Consider the following 17,944-nt stretch of genomic DNA (forward strand, 5'->3'; position numbering starts at 1 on the left):
AACCAAGATTGAGCCAAGATTGAGCCAAGATTGAACCAAGATTGAACCAAGATTGAGCCAAGATTGAACCAAGATTGAACCAAGATTGAACCAAGATTGAGCCAAGATTGAACCAAGATTGAACCAAGATTGAACCAAGATTGAACCAAGATTGAACCAAGATTGAACCAAGATTGAGCCAAGATTGAACCAAGATTGAACCAAGATTGAGCCAAGATTGAACCAAGATTGAACCAAGATTGAACCAAGATTGAGCCAAGATTGAACCAAGATTGAACCAAGATTGAGCCAAGATTGAACCAAGATTGAGCCAAGATTGAACCAAGATTGAACCAAGATTGAGCCAAGATTGAACCAAGATTGAACCAAGATTGAACAAAGATTGAACCAAGATTGAACCAAGATTGAGCCAAGATTGAACCAAGATTGAACGAAGATTGAACGAAGATTGAGCCTAGATTGAACGAAGATTGAACCAAGATTGAGCCAAGATTGAACTAAGATTGTGCTCTACAGATTTTGGTTAAACCATTCCTTTAAAGTTTTTCTTTATATTTATTATCAATATAACTACCTGTCTAGGACCCCCACCTTCTTCTGTAGTCCAGGGAAGAGTTATAATGATCATGAACAATTCCAAACTGAATCTCTGAGTCCTCCAGGGATAGATCAATGGAAACAGCAACAGATGGCCCTGAATCTTCATTAAAATCATCCAAACTGGCAGTATCTTTATGATACAGAGAGGCTCCACCATTTTCCTCTTCAGACATTAGATTGGCAGAATTGCTATCGTCCTGTTCAGAGGGTGTTGAATGACTGACATGATCACTTGTCTTTTCTTTTTGCTGTTCTTCTGGTTCTCTTAGTCTGTTAAAAGAATGAATGTAAAACCATATTATAAAACACATAAGCTGTACATCGCTCATAACAGTCTACACGTAGGAATGCAACACATCACATAAGAGAATGTTCAAACACTCCACAGATCACATACTATATATAAATACAATTTTCCAACTGAACATAATAAATATTCAATTAAACAAATAACAATAAAGTTCTACGACGATATACGACAATATATTTGGATATGTGGATCCGCCCCTCTTCTGAAATAATGAATCTTGCTACATTTTGATCTTGTTCAATTATTGAGATCTTGAACGCCATAACTAATATAAAGTCTTCAGCTGAGCTTAAATCAATTTCAGATTTTATTACACTTTTAAAATATGATTTCATCAAATATTATTAGTCTATATATACATTGAACTCAAATATTTTAATAACTGGAGGTGCAACAAGGAGAGACTGATATTTGAGCTATTAATGAATTATTATAAATCTTATAATTGTCACTTGTGTAAAATATTGCATCATCTCATCCAGCCTGACACAACATTGAGTAAACCAGCATTGTGAGTCTGGTGCAGAACTGGACTGGGACTAAAATCACCTGAACTGAGAACACCATTAGACTTTTAAAATTACAGGACAGAAATCAATAATAATAGAAATATTCAATCTTTATATTGCTTTTTATCTGGGGACATAACTAATGTTGTAACAATACTCTAATAAATAATAATAAAAGCACATATTACACTATTAGAATAAGAATCTTAATTCAATTAATGTAGAAATAATCTCATTCATAGAGGTCCAGCACTTAAAACTCTTTAAATAATTCTCTTTGTACACACTCGGCCTCAGATTACTAGTCATCTGCATTTTACATTGTTTTAATATGTTGTTGATGATACATAATTCATGAAATTTAGATTAGAGTCAACGTCTTTTTTACTATAAATCTCCACTTTCATATTCTAAAAGTCAAAGTGAAGATTTATAATAAAACACATAGTTATATTTTGCTCATTTCTCATCCAAACCACATGGATCACTAACTGCTATTCACTATATAGGAAATAGCGAACGAGTGAAAGATTTGGGACACGGTGCATGTGCAGAAATGCTGTTTGCGCTCCAGTTATCAATCACGTGAACAGCAGAGCAAAAGGCATTTACACTTAACTTGGATGTTTATATGGATTTATTCAGTTAATCAGCCTGAAGTATCTTTGATAGTTTCCAGTAAACGTGTAAATACTGCTCATGATATATTGCTGCACTCTTTTAATATACACTTATAAACTGATGTCTTAAGAGCCCATATTTACAGAATCACCCTAAAAATCACCACCACCATGTCACAGAGAAGCCTGAGTTATCATTAAAGCCACAACTTACATCAGCATACTGCCTTAAACTGGAGCTTCAATTTTAATCTAGAAATATCTGCTTGTCTTGTTAAATGATGCAGTGCAGGATGAATCTTTTATTTTTTCTCTGTGCTGTGAAGAAAGTGTTTCACTTAGTTTGAAGAGCGGCAGTGATGGACTCGAGTGACAGTCTGTGACAGCACACACAGCTGTGTGAACTTCTGCTGTTGTAAAAGTTTGCATTAAATGATGATTTATGTTGACAAGCCGGTTCTCGCCTCCTCCTTGGAACTGTGTTATTAAATTGGTGCCGAAGCCCGGGAAGGAGGAGGGATGCCCGTCGCAGAGTCGTTGACACTTCCGTCCACCCTGGGGAGCGCCGCTGCCATCTGCCGGGTGACGGAGTAGCCTGACCGCCCGGATGCGGGGAACGGCCGTCATCCGCGGGGCAAGTGGGGACTGCATACCCCGACCACCTGGAGCGAGGTAGCCGCTGCCGGGGGCGGAGGAGTGCCCTGCCGTCCCCAGAGACGCGGAGGGGTCGAGGGAGACCGCCGTCCGCGAGGGGAGGAGGGAAGAACTCTCCGACCGCCAGGAGCGGTAGGGCCGCTGCAAGGGGCGGAGGAGTGTCCCCATTTGCAGCCAGAAAAGCGGAGGGGTGTTCTGCCTGCTGGGGGTCGAAGGTTTGACTCCGGTTCGCTTGGGGTTGGAGCGGCTGTCGTCCGCCTGAGTGTGGAGGAGTGTTCGAGGACCACGCGACGGTACATCAGAGAACCGGTTTTTATCTCTCTCCTCTCTCTCTCTTTCAGAAAGTCAAGCAGAATGTCAAGAAAATGCTTTTGGTTTTGATTTACTTTTATAATTTTATTAAAAACATACAAAAGTCATAATATCAACAAAAGGCTCCAGTGTAAATAAATGAGCTCTTTTTCCTCCCAAAACGCACACATTAATAGTGTCATTGCTCCGTTAACTCCCACCCATCCACAAACATCAGGAAATAGAAAGAAAAATATGTAAATATAAGTCAATACCTGCATTCATAAACAAACAAATACAAATGACAAGGTGTTAAAATCAAACAATGAACTCTCCACAAATTGAAGTAGTGATCTCAGTGCTCATAATATCTGCTCGTGTGAAGCCTCGAAACAAAGATGAGACATAAAATCATCCAACCATGAAAAAGTCTTTGAACATTACCAGTGCAGAACTATAAAAGAAGCAAAAGCAAGAACATATACAAATGTAGCACTGTGCTCGTCCCGTAAGAGACACCAAATATATCAATGTGAAGATTCAGAGGAAACATTAAAAACTCTTGAAAGAGAATCAAAGAAAACACATGATCAGCAGGAGCCTGAGAACAATCAAACACAGAATTACTCATTCATTAGAAATGACACTTTAATGTCTCAGACGTGAATTGTAAAGCTGCCATGTTTTCTATTTAATAAAGTTTGTTGCTTCAGTACGGCGTATTGTGTAGTTGATGTTGTAGAACAAACGTCCACGTCTTCAAGTAATGTTGAACACAGATTTTATTTTACTCAAAATGACCATTATAAAATCCCATCTGAAAATCACGAGGGAACTCATGGAGAATTAGACGTCCGGGACAACCTGAACTGTTCTATTGAGTAATCTTTCATTTAAATGAATAAATTGTACATTTATTCGTTTTTTTCTTTGTTCCATTTTATTAAAGACTACGCAATTCAATTTGATGGGATTTTGTTATAATGCGTAAATCTTAAAAATAGGGTATAATATTTTGAGTATACCTGACTGGAGGTCTAATGCTCAACATGAACCCTGAAATCTGTCGTCTGAACTGATAATTCACTCTACTTTGTTACCGCTTGATTAAATCCCTGTTCCTCCAGAAACATGTCATTAGTGTCGCAGCTTCCTCCATTCTGCTGTATCATTGTGTCAATCTTCTGCAGTAGTTCAGTCACCTGATCTCTGTTATTCTCATCTTTATTATTAAACACGTGATATCTGCCTCCACACCGCTGAACTAACCTGTTGAGGTCTTTGTCCTGTCTGATAAACTCTTCAACCTCTTCCGGATCACTGTGGGTCAACACAAGGATTGTGTAGTCTGCCATGTCTTTCCCATAAAACTTTTCTACACATTTGATCATAGCTTCATCTTCTTCTGTGAAACTGTCTGATAGTGATACCACAAACAGGACGGCATGAGGCCCTGGACTACAGAGTCGAAAAACTCTCGTCATTTCTTGTGCTAAATCTGGTTTGACAGCTGGATCAGTTGATCGAGGAGTATCAATAACAGACACATTTCTTCCTTCAGCAGTTGATCTGTCAGTCTCAGACGGATTCCTTACAGAGATTATATTACACTCAGATTTTAACTTCTCTTCAGCATCAGTCTTCCCCAGAATGAGTGTACGATGTAGGAGCTCCACTCTCATTTCTGGAAAACAAATTAAAAAGAGAAGTCAACAGGTTTAGACTTGAAATGAAAGGTGCTGTCATTGAGATGCAATGAAAGAAAATCTTTACCATGTTCAGTGTCACACCGACACATAGTGCCGATCACAGTAATGCGTCTTCTGATGAATTTAGATGTTAATGCTTTTCTTTTTAAGATGGAGTTTCCTGCTGCTCCAGTTGTACTTAGCAGCACAATCCTCAGTTTCACTTGAATAGAGAAGAGACACAGCATGCTATGAAAGAGTTCAGACTAGAGGTGTAACGATTCACATGGACTGTAGATCCTGTAATTCACATGCATCAATCTTGAAATATGAGCTTTAAATCATGGATTTATCATTTACAATCTTTTGAATCTTGGAGTATAGTGTACACTATTTATTACTCTCTTCCTCTCATATCCAGAGCTGGTTTATGTATACATGCCATGAATGAAATCTAACACTAATGATTCAGTTCATGTTTTTTACATGTTTGAAGGATGATTTGATTATTGTGGCAATATTAAGCACATTAAAGAGCACTTTTCCAAATACATATTAAACTAGTTCCACAGACACAATTTGTCTCTCCAGAGTGGTAACTGAATCATTATTTTAAAGAGGGTCATGCCAAAGAAGTCTTCAGTGTCCTGCCTCAACGACTACCGTCCCGTCGCACTCACACCCATCATCATGAAGTGCTTCGAGAGGCTCGTCATAAGGCACATTAAGACCCAGCTCCCCCCCCTCAATAGACCCACTGCAGATTGCATATCGTCCAAACCGTTCAACGGACGACGCCATCGCCACAACCCTCCATCTGGGCCTCACCCACCTAGACAAAAACGACTCATATGTTCGAATGCTGTTCATAGATTTCAGCTCATCATTCAACACAATCATTCCTCAGCACCTGATTGGAAACCTGAACCTGCTGGGCCTGGACACCTCCCTCTGCAACTGGATCCTGGACTTCCTGACTGGGAGACCTTAGTCAGTCCGGATCGGGAACAGCATCTCCACCACCACCACCACACTGAGCACTGGGGCCCCCCAGGGCTGTGTGCTCAGTCCACTGCTGTTCACTCTGCTGACTCACGACTGTGCAGCAATGCACAGCTCCAACCACATCATCAAGTTCGCCGATGACACGACCGTGGTGGGTCTCATCAGCAAGAACGACGAGTCAGCATACAGAGAGGAGGTGCAGTGGCTAACGAACTGGTGTAGAGCCAACAACCTGTCCCTGAATGTCGACAAAACAAAAGAGATGGTTGTTGACTTTAGGAGAGCACAAGGTGAACAATCTCCGCTGAACATCGACGGCTCCTCTGTGGAGATCGTCAAGAGCACCAAATTCCTTGGTGTTCACCTGGTGGAGAACCTCACCTGGTCCCTCAACACCAGCTCTATCACCAAGAAAGCCCAGCAGCATCTCTACTTTCTTTGAAGGCTGAAGAAAGCACATCTCCCAACCCCCCTCCTCACTACATTCTATAGAGGGACTATTGAGAGCATCCTGAGCAGCTGCATCACTGCCTGGTTTGGGACTTGCACCGTTTCGGACCGCAAAGCCCTGCAGAGGATAGTGAGGACAGCTGAGAAGATCATCGGGGTCTCTCTTCCCTCCATCAAAGACATTTACTCAAAACACTGCATCCACAAAGCAACCAGCATTGTGGACGACCCCACACACCCCTCACACAAACTCTTTACCCTCCTGCCGTCTGGCAAGAGGTACCGAAGCATTCGGGCCCTCATAGTCAGACTGTGTAACAGCTTCTTCCCCCAAACCATCAGACTCCTCAATACTCAGAGACTGGACTGATACACACACACACACACAACACACACACACACACACACACACACACACACACGTGTCCTGAGTTGCACTTTAATTACTGTCACTTTATAACTGTCTGCTACCTCAATAACTGCTATGTGCATATAACACTATCTCATAGTATGTTATGTTTACATTTGGCATTTTTAGAAACTGTCATCTTTTTGCACTACTGTGTGCTGGTCGGCACTGCACTGTCTCTCACTGTCTCTCACTGTGTCTATTGTCCTGTTCATTGTTAGTAATTTATTGTACTGTCCCGTACTTTTTGCACACGTTTGCAGGTGCACTTTATATAGTTATGTTATTTAGTCTGTGTAGTCTCATGTGTTCCTGTGTTTGTCCTGTGTTGTTTTATGTAGCACATGGTCCTGGAGGAACGTTGTCTCGTTTCACTGTGTACTGTAATAACTGTATATGGTTGAACGACAATAAAAACACTCGACTTGACTTAATTCAGCTCATGCAGTCTAGCCTCTGTCGGTGTGTTTGTCAGATTAGTATCTCCAGTTCTCTTTGGTTCCTCCCTGCTGATTCAGATTCTGTCAGTCACTACGGTTGCCAGCTCATTCCAGCTCTTATCAACTGGGTGCCCTTCTCTCCGGACTCAGATAAACTTCTCCTTCCACTGCATTGTGTTTCGTGTCTATACCTTTCATCAGTTCATTGCTCCCCTGCTTGTCCTTGCTGTCATTAATAAAGTGTTGAACTGTCTTCCTCTGTGTTGGGGTCGTCACTCTGGTATCGTGACATTATAATTGTACCACAGTTACATTATCATGCTGATGTACTTACTATTAGGACGATCAGCATCAGGACTTTTCTCTTCTTTGTCCACTGAAAATAAACCCAAAGAAACACGTATAAACACAATCAGTTGGTATGGAAAACCCTTTTCATATTCATGGGAAAGACTGTAAGCTAGAAAGCGACTAATGATCTTCAATAGATGGATCTAATTATGGACTAGCACACAACGGATCACATTATCCGTTTGAGAAAGTAACTCTTGATAAGGTTAGAGCTTTATAAACCTTATAAGAAAATAAAACATATTACATACTGTACTGTAAGTGTTTTGCCATTTATCATATTTATGGATGGGACACTACCACAATTGATAAAACATGCACATTTTCATACTCACGTAGGTCTCCTTTCTCGGGTGACTGTTGTCCAGTAATCGCTTCTGTCAAACAAATATACACAATATATTCTGACATGATCAAACACAGAATAAACCACAAAATAATCTCACATGATATCCTCACAAAGGAGATAAAGGTTTTAGTGTATGTTTCCCTCTAGGGGTGCAGGATAATGCTTCAAATGATAATCAGGATTATTTTGCTCACATTGTATTTATTATTCTGTCATTTCAGATGTTTTATGTCACAGCGCTGCACGCTTTGGACAAATAAAATCAGTTCTACAAGAAAAACAAACAGCAGATCTCGTGTTATTACTACAAACTAGTAAACTATTCCATTTGACCAGAATGAAGTCATGTTTTGCCCAAGCTTTACTGCCAATATGAGTTACTCTGTTGTTTGGCAGAAAATTGAAGATGGTGTGTTGTTGTTTTCAGGTGAATCTGACAGCAGCTTTGAGTTCATCTCATGCCATGGGGTTACCTTCAGATTCATCTAGAAACTTCAGAGGATAAAGTATGCGTCCCCCTGACCTTGATCATGAATGAATTGTGGTTAGCTCATCAGGGCTTGTTGAGTGTTTGTGATGTGAAGATGATTGGTATGAATGTAGGTAAGGTGAGCATCGGATGACCGACCTGGTAAACTGAATGTAATGCTCGGACAGGCCTTTTTGGGCTGCAGTGGCTGATGCGGAAAGAATGGCTTGAATGTAGTTTTCTTCAGAAATGCACGAACATATGTGAGGCAATGTCATGATACATGCTTGCATTTGTGATATGAACTGGCTGAACCCTTGTGTACAGTGTTCAATGGGAGAGCATACGATTAGTATAAAAAACAACAACACAGTGTTACACTTAAAATTGCTTGTAAAAATTGCTTATAAAATCTCTTATTATGCTATATTCTCACCAAATATTGCATTAGATCTTTTTCCAGCTTGTTTTCTTTCAGTTAGCACAGGTTTGGGATTTCTTTTTGGAATCATTGACCTGAGCTTATGCACCTCCATTTCTGAGTGAAAAACACATATATACAGGATCATTTTGGCAATATTACATAAAATATGAAAACATTCTGCACTATTTATCACACTAGTGTGCTTTAATGTTTAACCAGGAAGTTTGTTTTGAAATGCTTTTATTTGGTACAAAATGGCAAAAAAAGTTTTGTACAGCGATAAAACACACACATGTGCAATAACACACACACACACACACATGTGCAATAACACACACACACATGTGCAATAACACACACACACACGTGCAATAACACACACACACACACACACGCACACATGTGCAATAACACACGCACACACGTGCAATAACACACACACACACACACACGCACATGTGCAATAACACACACACACATGTGCAATAACACACACACACGTGCAATAACACACACACACATACACACATGTGCAATAACACACACACACATGTGCAATAACACACACACACATACACACATGTGCAATAACACACACACACACACACATGTGCAATAACACACACACACACATGTGCAATAACACACACACACACACACACACACATGTGCAATAACACACACACACGTGCAATAACACACACATGTGCAATAACACACACACGTGCAATAACACACACATACATGTGCAATAACACACACACACGTGCAATAACACACACATGTGCAATAACACACACACGTGCAATAACACACACATACATGTGCAATAACACACACACACATGTGCAATAACACACACATACATGTGCAATAACACACACATGTGCAATAACACACACACGTGCAATAACACACACATACATGTGCAATAACACACACGTGCAGTGACACACACATGTGCAATAACACACACATACATGTGCAATAACACACACGTGCAGTGACACACACATGTGCAATAACACACACATACATGTGCAATAACACACACGTGCAGTGACACACACATGTGCAATAACACACACATACATGTGCAATAACACACACATGTGCAATAACACACACACGTGCAATAACACACACATACATGTGCAATAACACACACGTGCAGTGACACACACATGTGCAATAACACACACACATGTGCAATAACACACACACGTGCAATAACACACACATACATGTGCAATAACACACACGTGCAGTGACACACACATGTGCAATAACACACACATACATGTGCAATAACACACACACACACGTGCAATAACACACACATGTGCAATAACACACACACGTGCAATAACACACACATACATGTGCAATAACACACACACACGTGCAATAACACACACACATGTGCAATAACACACACACGTGCAATAACACACACATACATGTGCAATAACACACACACACATGTGCAATAACACACACATACATGTGCAATAACACACACACATGTGCAATAACACACACACGTGCAATAACACACACATACATGTGCAATAACACACACGTGCAGTGACACACACATGTGCAATAACACACACATACATGTGCAATAACACACACACACATGTGCAATAACACACACATGTGCAATAACACACACACATGTGCAATAACACACACATACATGTGCAATAACACACACATGTGCAATAACACACACACGTGCAATAACACACACACACATGTGCAATAACACACACACACGTGCAAAAACACACAAACACATGTGCAATAACACACATGTGCAATAACACACACACGTGCAATAACACACACATTTGCAATAACACACACATACATGTGCAATAACACACACATACATGTGCAATAACACACACACATGTGCAATAACACACACATGTGCAATAACACACACACACATGTGCAATAACACACACATATGTGCAATAACACACACACACCTGAACACACACACTTGATCACGTGTGAGTGTGTGTGTTGAAGTTATTGATGAATTCTGGTTTTAATTCATCACATTTTTGGTACATTTTAACCCACATATAGTCATTTTGAACTATTAGTGGAGTAAAAATAACAACAGCTAACACATTTATATGCTTATATAACACATATAACATATATATAACACATATATAACACATATATATATAACACATATATATATATATATATATATATATAACACATATATATATAACACATATAACATATATAACACATATAACATATATATAACACATATATAACACATATATATATAACACATATAACATATATAACACATATATATATATATATATATATATATATATATATATATATATATATATATATATATATATAACACATATAACATATATAACACATATAACATATATAACACATATATGCTGGATCATATAACCCAGATCTGTGTTCGTCTTTATTGGACCACGTGTTGCCAAAATGATCCAAATGGTGTTATTTTTTTAGTGCTGGAGACTCTCCCCTACTATAGATCTACAGCATGTGCAAGAACATGACACGTGTATGATAGTATCTGTTAAAACACATAAAAATATATCAAATACCGGAAATTTGGGGGCAATTTTGAAATCCCATTTTTTTTTATTCGTAGAAGAGGACATATCCGATAAAAGAGGACACATGTGGTCACCTTAAATAAATAATGCACCTGTGATGCAACATCACACTATCCCGTTAACACTAACAACACAATAACAACAAAACATTACACAACATGACGCAATACACAAAGAAAGTTAAACTAACATTGTTATATATATATATATACCCCAGATATTTACAATACAGATGAAATCGAAAGTAAAATAAAGCGAAGAGAAGAAAAGAACACAATCAATGCTAAATTCTAAAGTTATTTAAAGTCAGAAAGTCACCTTTAGTCCCTGTTGTAGTGCTTGAAGATGACATTTATTCAGATATTGTCAGATCGCAGCGCGAGTGATGTTTAAAGGGTAACTAAACCCTAAACCAACTTTTTTTAGTTAATGATCTGTAAGAATGGGGCTTTATTATTACTGGTCATTGATTCAAGTAATTTTTTTGACATTTGTGTATAAAGTGTTTTAATTCTACAATATATGGTGTAAAAACGTCTGTGTGCTGCCCTCTTCAGGTTGAACGGTGGCTACTGCAGTTGAATTTTCCTATTGGCTGTTTGCGGTACTTCATGACGTAAGCGGTGAGAGCTGACGTAAGCAGGTTCCAGCTCACCACGCCCATGGCAGTATAAAAACCATCTCGTTTCGTCAAAACCACTGTAGCGAGTCAGGAGTTGGAATTGCGAGTATTGAAAACGATCAGGATAGAGTATTTTAGCATCTATTTAGCATAGCATTTATATAGTTATTTAGATTATTTCGTGTAGCCTAGGTAGATAATTAGCATATTTGTTAGTGTAGTATTGTTAGAAGCATAGTTAGTTAGTAGCATAGTATTGCGTCAGTTAGGATATCTTCAAGTTAGCGTAGATTATCTGTATTTAGTACAGTGGTCAGGATGGTACGTAGGTGTAGTGTTTTTGGTTTCAACAGCACTGCTGGACTGTATAGCTTTCCAGCAGACTTGGAAATTAGGCACCAGTGGTTGCATGTCCTTGGGCTGGAAGACCGCGAGTTCCCGCCTAGAGCTGTAGGAGTGTGCAATGCAAATTGCATTTTACGCGGGATTGCTTCTCCAACGCAATGGAGGTGGAAATGGGCTTCTCCAAACAGCTCGCGCTGAAAAGCGACGCAGTGCCAAACGCTGCTCCTCCTGCATGGACTCCACCACCGCAGCGGCGTCTTGAGGTGAGTGATCATATATATTTGAATCACAATTTATGGTTAGGCTAAAGTTAATCCTCTGGGGTCGACAAACGCATTTTGCTGGATTTTTTCATTTTGCTGGATATTGACATCAACTCGATAAAACTCATCAGATTCATGTACATGTCGTCTTGCGACCGTGTGAGGAATAATAATAACATAATAGTAATACAATTCACCCTCCTCCACTTCAGGTGAAGGTGGGGGAGAAAGGTCCTCGACTTCAAAAGACTGCTCCGTGGCAAAGCTACTTGCGTCACTCCAGTCACTCTCCATTTTAGAGTCTGACAGCAGCTGTCAATGAATCTGTCACTACGGGTCTCAGGTGCATGCCCCCTCGCTCAGCCCCACCCTCATTTCGTCCCCTCTATCCCCACTGGGGTCTGCCCACTTTTCAAGCATTTTTCAAATATTGCTAGTGGGTGGAGTCAGACTCTGAGCAGGGGTTTAGTTACACTTTAAGTTCACTGCAGAGCCAATCAAGGATCTCTGGCTGCAGCTTGAGGAACGGGGCGTGGCTACACGTGTTACCCCGCCCATGACTTACTCTCATTGGCTCGGTCATCTTTTATTGGTGTACATGATAGGAGATGCATTTTTTTTAAATTAAATTGTGCTGCACATGATTGACAGGCAGAAAGCAGCTCAAAGTCTTCTGAATCTCTAAATAAAGACTCTGACACACACACACACACACACACACACACACACGTGTTTTCACTGTGACAGTGTTATTTGTAGTTGTAGAGATTAGACGCACATGTGTATCAGTAAATTTGAAGTCACAGAGAAATGTATTTTAAGAGTTGCAAGCTTGTAGATTTTTTTCTCTCCCACAAACACAACACAACAGTTACACCTTCTCAAATTCTTCATTGCAGGTGCACAAATCCTTTTCTACCAATCACAAATTAAGAAACTCATACACTCACATTTGTGCTACAGTTGCTGCAGTGAATATGAAAACACGTTCACACACCCGCATCAAAACATGTGAAGTCACGGACAGATTGTGCTCATCCGCAAATCAGTTTGTGAATTCATCCAATGAGAGTTGCACACTTGTAGAATATTTTCGCACAAATATAACATTTTTTCTTGAATATTTTTCTCGCACAAGTACAAAAGTAAAACTGCTTGAATCCGCTCTCCCTTCTGCACCACATGTCTGTGTAAAATATGGAGCAAAAGTAGTGATGTTACGTTCGTGAACGAATCGTTCTTTTTGAACGAATCTTTTAGGTGAACGAATCATTCTCGTTCACGTTATCCATTGACTCATATTTCTCGTTCACTGAAATTCCTCCCTCCACCACTGCGCGCCGCTATTGCGCGCATGCGCAGCTCAATGAACCGTGTAGCTCTGTGGACCGTTTCATCTGTCAAAGACAAAGAGTGACTAAACCTCGAGCCAATAGCCTTCGAGTATGATACGAGGACAGAGCATGTGATTTGTTGAATCTAGTGAACGAATACGCCCTTTATTGAGTTGCTTTGAGTTTGAACGAGTCAAATGAACTGTTACATACATCTCGTTCGTGAATGAAAGAACCAGTTGTTCGAACGTCAAGATAATAATGACGACGAAGTTAACAGTGCAAGCTGATGGTTTAATTTAATAAAAGACAGCTTAAAATTTTCGTTTTTACTAAAATCTACAAACTACATCAGGTAATCTGCTAACTTCAAAATGATTGGCACCAGAAAGAGAAGTGTATTATGGAATTATTTTAATGAGGTGTCTCCAACAAAGGCTTTGTGTACAATTTGTAAAACACAGTTGTCCTTTAAAGGAGGATCTACAGCTAACCTTAACAGGCATCTAAAGGTAAAGCATCCAACTGTGCAGCTGACACAAAGGGAAACTGAACAAGCTGAGGATCCTGGAACATCCATCAGTACCAGTACTGCTCAACCTCCTCCTACCTCATCTACCACTACCAGCACACCTCATACAACTGTCCCACACAGACGACAGGCAGGACAGACCACCCTAACACATTTTGTGGCTCGGCCAATTGACCCACTAAGACAAAAGAAAGTGGATGAGGACCTGGCAAGGATGATTGCATTGGATCTCCAACCTTTTTCCATTGTGGAGGACAGAGGTTTCAAAGCATTTACAAAGGCCTTAAACCCCTCCTATATATTGCCCAGCAGGCAGACCCTGTCAAAAACAATCATTCCAGAAATGTTTTCAAAGGTTCGTGAACAAATTATGGACAAAGTTGGCAAGGCATCGGGTGTCTGCCTCACAACCGACTGCTGGACATCTAGGGCCACATGTGGTTTCATGTCAGTTACATGCCACTTCATTGACAATTTTAAAATGGAGACATGTCTGTTAGATTGTTTTGAATTTACTGAAAGACACACTGCAGATAATCTGGCCGACAATCTTTTAAGAATTGCCAGAGAGTGGAACATAACGGACAAAATAGTAGCTTGTGTCTCTGACAATGCTCACAACATAAACCTAGCCATTCACAAAACCTCATGGAAGCATCTGCCATGTTTTGCCCACACAATTAATTTGATTGTGAGGGGTGGACTCCATGTAATCCAAAATACACTGAATAAGGTTAAAGCAATTGTGGAGTACATGCACCGAAGCACAGTGGCAGCTGAAAAACTCAAGGCAACTCAGCAGCAGATGGGCTTGCCAGAGTTAAAACTGAAACAGGACTGCCCAACACGATGGAACTCCACATTTTATATGTTACAGAGATTTCTTGATAACAAGGATGCCATCATCACCACACTTGCACTAGTAAATTCTCGACTGGAAATTCTGACACAGGATGAGTGGAAAGAAATGGAAGAGGCCTGTGAGGTTTTAAAACCATTTGAAGAAGTCACAATTGAAATCAGTGGTGAGAGGTATGTAACAATACTCTTAGAACAATCATTATTATAACAAATTAAATTTAATAATGTAATTTAATTTGACTCTTATTAGCATAACATTAAAAAAACTATGTTTTGCAAGCAGCTTTTGCAGACTGTAAAATAAATAAATTATAAGTGGCATTGTTATTGCCACAGTAATGCAGGGAAATTAATATTATTCATTAATGATTATTATACTGTAATTATTAAATTCAAATGTTGTTTTTGCTCCCTATAGCTATGTGACTGCCTCAAAGGTGATCCTGCTTTCACGGAGTGTCCAAAAAATAAGCACAAGATACCTGAGATCGGGAGGGTTCAGAAAACCTATAATGGACATGCTTGAAGCAATTACCAAAGATATGGCTACCAGGTTCCACAAGGTGGAATTTCACCATCTGCTCTCAGAAGCGTCTGCACTGGACCCAAGATTTAAAAAAAAGGCCTTTTCAGATGATCATGCAGCAAATGAAGCCATCCAGAGACTCAAAAATGCCGCTGGGAGAGTGAGATCTTCCTCAGCACATCAACCAGAGCAGTAACAGGCAGCAGCAGCACCAGCACCGCAAGAAACACAAGAAAGCTTACTGTGGGGTGATTTCGATGAACAAGTTGCAGGTCTTGTGACAAATACAAGTTCTTCAGCAGAGGCTGTTTTGGAAGTTCGGTCATATTCAGAGGAGCCCCTTCAACCAAGGTCCTCCAACCCACTACTCTGGTGGCAAAACCGGGCACTGATTTACCCCAGACTGACCCAAGTTATGCTGGGAAGGCTTTGCATTGTGGCAACATCTGTTCCATCAGAAAGAGTTTTCAGCAAGATGGGACAGATAATCTCTGAAAAAAGAAGCAGAATCAGCCCCGCTAAGGCCAGAGAGCTGATGTTTTTGAATGCCAACTTTGAATAATCCTGTTGTTGTTATACCTGCTTATATGGCAGGGTCTTTTTTTCATGCTGTTCTGTTTTTTTTGGGGTTTTTTTGCACTTTATACAGGGATAAGCTACTGTTTACTACTGTTTATATTTGCACTAATGTTTACTAAGTAAACTTTACTTGCTGTTTAGTGCAAATTATTTTTGCACTACTGTGTTTTAGCTTGATTTAACTTTACACTACTTTTACCTGTTTTTATATTTTATACTGTTTAAAAAAAGAACTTTTGTAGTTTTGCACTACCTGTTTTGTATTATACATTGCACTTTACCTGACTATTTATATAGTAAATAGTGTAAGCACTGGTGTTTTGTGTGCATTTTGTATTATTTATTTTTATTATTGTTGTTTTATGTTTCAACAGTTTTATACTTTAAAAAATAAATATATATGTTTGAGTCATGTCATGCACTTTTGTTTGTTTAAAAACTGTAAAACATAAAAAAAATTTAGAGTATTGATTATTTGCGTCACGTCATTCCATCTCATTTGCGTCACGTGACTCACGTCAGCTAATAGCGTTTCAGCTCGGGCTTAGAAGGGGCATGTAATTGGTTGGATCTACTCTGCTGAATGAATATCATATTGCTCTGTTTTGAGTCTGAACGAGAGAGAGATCTCCCGTTCGTGAACGAATTGAACGAACTGGTTGCTATACCCAGTTCGTATACCAGGTCGGCCATTCTGTCAATCTAGTTCATCAATCAGCAGAAAGTGAATGCAAAGCGCAGGTATCCGTACTGTGCACGCGCAATTCATATCTTACATACAGAACATAACTCCTCGTTTAACTCGTTCTGACCAAACAAATAAAATGTTAACTAGCCTGCCTAGTATGCAAACAAATTAAAAAACACTTGTGATTTGGTCATCCGAAAAGAGTGTAATTTAAAAGATAAAAAGAGTGTAAAGACTTTGATCACTTATTTAGACTTATTTTATCCATTTAATGAGTAGGGCACCATTTTTAATAAAGTCAAATCAGTTTTTATTTTGTAACAAGTAAATACGTTAGTTGAACAACACATTTTGCCGCACCTGCTGCTGACGTATTTGTGTAATATGGAAAAAAAAAAAACTGAACGAATCAGTGAACGAATCTGAACGAATCATTTTGGTGAACGAACTAAAAATGAACGAGTCTCTGGAAAGAATCAAAATTTCCACCACTAATAGTGAAATATAATTTAATAAACAATATATTTCATAAAGACTGATGAGAAGAGGTCTAAAGTGATTGTACGTGGTGAAATATAATTTAATAAACGAAATATTTCATGAAGACTGATGAGAAGATTCTTACCTGAACTGGAGGCCATTTTCCAGCGCTCTGAAGTTTTGAAATCGAAAGAATAAACGACAGAAAAATCACAAAGTTTCCTGGATGAAGAAACTGATCTCCGTCACACACGCGCATGCGCAAACCGTAAAAATAAACAACAAAAGTTTAAAACTAAAACACTTTTTTATATATTATTTTAGGAAAATATAAGAGAAAACATTAGTTGAATGTATATTTTATTGTGTTTTAGATGATTCATTATTATTGCAAACATAATATAAATGATTAAAAACAGGGTGAACATCCACAAACAATATGTTTATTTATTTAATTTGAAATAGATATGTTCAATATTTAAATAAACACTAAATACATCGTG

The 17,944-nt window shown here is 39.1% G+C and overlaps 1 protein-coding gene across 1 annotated transcript; it reads right to left on the reverse strand.

Annotated features, from left to right (window-relative positions):
- Nucleotides 1-459: 459 nt before the first annotated feature.
- Nucleotides 460-17,602, reverse strand: LOC127647596 (GTPase IMAP family member 4-like). Its single transcript, XM_052131953.1, has 7 exons — nucleotides 17,587-17,602; nucleotides 8,582-8,683; nucleotides 7,663-7,704; nucleotides 7,311-7,352; nucleotides 4,758-4,895; nucleotides 4,254-4,668; nucleotides 460-870 (listed from the first exon to the last, which is right to left on the reverse strand). The coding sequence occupies exons 1-7, from the start codon at nucleotides 17,600-17,602 to the stop codon at nucleotides 579-581; spliced, it is 1,047 nt and encodes a 348-aa protein (XP_051987913.1). The 3' UTR covers nucleotides 460-578.
- Between the last annotated feature and the right edge of the window lie 342 nt (nucleotides 17,603-17,944).

Source organism: Xyrauchen texanus, chromosome 8 (genome assembly GCF_025860055.1).
Source record: "Xyrauchen texanus isolate HMW12.3.18 chromosome 8, RBS_HiC_50CHRs, whole genome shotgun sequence".
Classification (NCBI taxonomy): domain Eukaryota; kingdom Metazoa; phylum Chordata; class Actinopteri; order Cypriniformes; family Catostomidae; genus Xyrauchen; species Xyrauchen texanus.

Bases quoted from the DNA above. Each gene is read 5' to 3' on its own strand.
- LOC127647596 (XM_052131953.1), bottom strand. The intron at 4,669-4,757 runs GTAAAGATTTTC...TTTGTTTTCCAG, and splicing joins TCGGTGTGACACTGAACATG to AAATGAGAGTGGAGCTCCTA. The intron at 871-4,253 runs GTTAGTTCAGCG...TTCTTTTAACAG, and splicing joins CAGGACAAAGACCTCAACAG to ACTAAGAGAACCAGAAGAAC.